Source organism: Musa acuminata, chromosome BXJ2-9 (genome assembly GCF_036884655.1).
Source record: "Musa acuminata AAA Group cultivar baxijiao chromosome BXJ2-9, Cavendish_Baxijiao_AAA, whole genome shotgun sequence".
NCBI classification, from domain to species: domain Eukaryota; kingdom Viridiplantae; phylum Streptophyta; class Magnoliopsida; order Zingiberales; family Musaceae; genus Musa; species Musa acuminata.
The window spans coordinates 41,375,001-41,378,434 of record NC_088346.1 but is presented as its reverse complement, the minus strand read 5'-3'; the positions used below and the strand labels follow the sequence as shown (position 1 = coordinate 41,378,434).

General features: G+C 48.5%; 1 protein-coding gene across 1 annotated transcript; it reads left to right on the top strand.

Moving 5' to 3' along the window:
- The first annotated feature begins 407 nt into the window (after nt 1–407).
- On the top strand, nt 408–3,246 carry LOC103973200 (G-type lectin S-receptor-like serine/threonine-protein kinase At2g19130). The gene has a single exon (XM_009387701.3). The coding sequence runs from the start codon at nt 418–420 to the stop codon at nt 3,052–3,054; it is 2,637 nt and encodes an 878-aa protein (XP_009385976.3). The 5' UTR covers nt 408–417; the 3' UTR covers nt 3,055–3,246.
- The last annotated feature ends 188 nt before the right edge of the window (nt 3,247–3,434 follow it).

The following is a 3,434-nucleotide window of genomic DNA, read 5'->3' as shown; positions in this document are numbered from 1 at the left end:
AGGGATGGTTCCAATGACATCCTAGTGATTTTTTGAGGTTTTAAATAGATGGACTAACATACGAAAAAATAAATATGGAGTGATAAAAATAAAATTTTGCCATGTCTTTAAGATCCAACTGCAGTAGTAGGTGGAAAGTTTATGGCGACTGCTCAGGAACGTTTATGTTCCAATTATTATGATGGTGTGAAACATCAGTTTGTGATGGGACTTGGTGGAGGTTCTTCTCTAGTGACCTCCTCATGCTTCCATTACAATTTTGGCCATGTTTTCTACTGCTAAATATTTAGTTATTTTCAAGTCAAATATTAGTTATCATTTTTCAATCTTAAATAGTCAAATGAATTATTATTTTAAGTGTTCATATATATGACAAGACAAAATTCCCCATCCAAAGCACACAAAAATTGAAATCACATGACCAATTACACATGTACACGTAACACTCCTTATTCTCGTTGTGGAGGGAATAAAAGTCAAAAAGTATCTACAGCTATCATAACATGGGATGGCAATGATGATAATTTGGCAGCAAATTGTGAGGCATGTGACAGAAGAATCCTCAATATCTCCACATCTTTCTTCCACGCCTTCTTCCCAGACATGGATCCCCTTCCTCTGTTTCTTCTCCTCCTCCCCTTCTTTGCACCTCTCTCCTCTGCAGCTGACACCATCTCTGCCAACAATTCTCTCCCAGGGAGCCAAACCATAACCTCCGCAGGCGGCAACTTTGTGCTGGGCTTCTTCAAGCTTGGTAACTCCTCCAGCCGCTACTACGTCGGCATCTGGTACAAGAAGGTCTCCAAGATCACCCCCGTCTGGGTGGCCAACCGAGAAACCCCGGTCGCAGACCAAAGCACATCAGAGCTCAGAATCGCCGGTGACGGCAACCTGGTCCTCCTCAACCAGTCCAAATCGATCGTGTGGTCCACAGATGCCAATATATCCTCCAACTCCACCCTTGCCGTGCTCCTCGATGATGGAAACCTGCAGCTGAGAGATGAGTCCAATGAGTCCCAGGTCTTCTGGCAGAGCTTTGATCACCCCACCAACACTTGGCTCCCCGGCAGCAAAGTGGGGTTGAACAAGGTCACCAATCGAAACCAGCATCTCACGGCCTGGAAGAACGACGATGACCCGGCTCCTGGGATCTTCTCCCTCGAATTGGATCCTAATGGAACCAGCCAGTACTTCATACTCTGGAACATGACCACGGAATACTGGACTAGCGGAATCTGGAATGGCCAGATCTTTAGCAATGTTCCTGAGATGACCGCGAACTACGTCTACAACTTCGAGTATGTTAGCAATTCGACGGAGAACTACTTCATCTACACCGTCAAGGATAATACGATCATCTCCAGGTTCGTCATGGACGTCTCCGGTCAGATCAAGCAGCTCACATGGCTGGAGAATTCACAAACGTGGATACTCTTCTGGTCTCAGCCGAGGCAGCAGTGCCAGGTGTATTCCTTCTGTGGATCTTTCGGTAGCTGCAACGAGAACGCTTTGCCGTTCTGCAAGTGCGTCCAGGGTTTCAGCCCCAAGTCTCAGAGCGACTGGGATTTGGGTGATCAAAGCGAGGGATGCCAGAGGAACACCCCGTTGCAGTGCGGTCGAAGCAACTCGTCCAGGACGGAGAAAGATGGGTTCCTCACCATGTCGAACATGAGGTTACCTGTGAACTCGCGGACTCTTTCCGCCGTCGGGAGTGACGGAGCCTGTGAAGCGGCCTGCTTGAGCGACTGCTCCTGCACCGCTTATTCTTACGATAGCGGTGGGTGCTCTGTGTGGGACGGGGATCTGCTGAACCTGCAAGAACAGTACAACGGATCAGATGCAAGCACCCTTTACCTTCGTCTTGCCGCCTCGGAGCTGCAGAGTTCCAAAAGCAACAAAGGAACGGTGATTTGGATCGTCGTCGGTGTCGCGGTGGCCGTCTTAACTTGTTTGGCCATCATATGGTTCATGATACGGAGGCGTCGGAAAAGGCAGATGATGAGAGCATCAAAGGCTGTGGGGGGTGGTCTGGTGGCGTTTAGGTACGGTGAGCTGCAGCATGCCACGAAAAACTTCTCGCACAAGCTCGGTGGTGGAGGTTTTGGATCGGTTTTCAGGGGGTCGCTGCCCGACTCCACCGTCGTCGCGGTGAAGAAACTGGAAGGCATTCTTCAGGGGGAGAAGCAATTCCGGACGGAGGTGAGTACGATCGGCACAATTCAGCATGTCAACCTGGTTCGCCTGCTCGGGTTCTGCTCCGAGGGAAGCAATAAGCTGCTGGTCTACGAGTTCATGCCGAAAGGTTCCCTCGACACCCAGCTCTTCCAGAGCAATTCGGCAGCTTTGGATTGGAGAACGAGGTACCAAATCGCCGTGGGAATCGCGAGAGGATTGGCTTATCTCCACGAGCAGTGCAGAGACTGCATCATCCACTGCGACATAAAGCCAGAGAACATACTGTTGGACGATTCATGCGTCCCCAAAGTGGCGGACTTCGGCCTGGCCAAGCTTGTGGGGCGAGACTTCAGCCGGGTTCTGACCACCATGAGAGGAACCAGAGGCTACCTTGCACCGGAATGGATCACCGGCGTGGCGATCACGCCAAAAGCCGATGTGTACAGCTACGGGATGATGCTGTTCGAGATCGTATCAGGGAGGAGGAACTTGGAGCAGACAGAGGACGGGACTACTGGTTTCTTCCCCACATTGGTGGCCAGCAAACTCAAATCTGGGGATGTGGGAAGCTTGCTGGATCACAGACTGGAGGGGGAAGCCGACCTGGAGGAGATGGAACGAGCCTGCAAGCTGGCATGCTGGTGCATTCAGGATGATGAGAGCTGCAGGCCAACAATGGGGCAAGTGGGTCAAGTCTTGGAGGGATTTCTGGAGGTCAACATGCCTCCCATTCCCAGATCACTTCGAGTTCTTGCTGAAACCCCAGAGGAGATCAATTTCTTCTACGAGTTCTCCTCGAATCAAAGCAGCAAGACCAGGAGTGCTACTTCAAATAGCACCCAGACCAAAAGCACTGCATCAAACAGTTCTGGTGTCTGAAGGTAAATGCAGAGTGCAGTCTTCTCTAGCTACCGAGTTTTCGGAAGAATGGAAGATGGGATGTTTTCAACCATCTGCATGATTTACTGATCATAGTAATCAGAATCTTATGCTCCTGCATATGAGGATTGTATGTCTAATGTCAACATATCTCAAAGTTAATAGTAAAGCATGTTGATATTTGTTAATTAATTGACTGCCTATCGTAATCTTTTCTAACTTTGATTAGTAATTTACTTTCATACAATATTCATCATATTCCAAAATCATAAACAATTCAATCTGGACAGTCATAACCTATTCAATAATATTAACAACTCATATCTATACGAAATCCTACCAAAATTTCACGATTAAAACTTGAAGAAGCGATATAATCC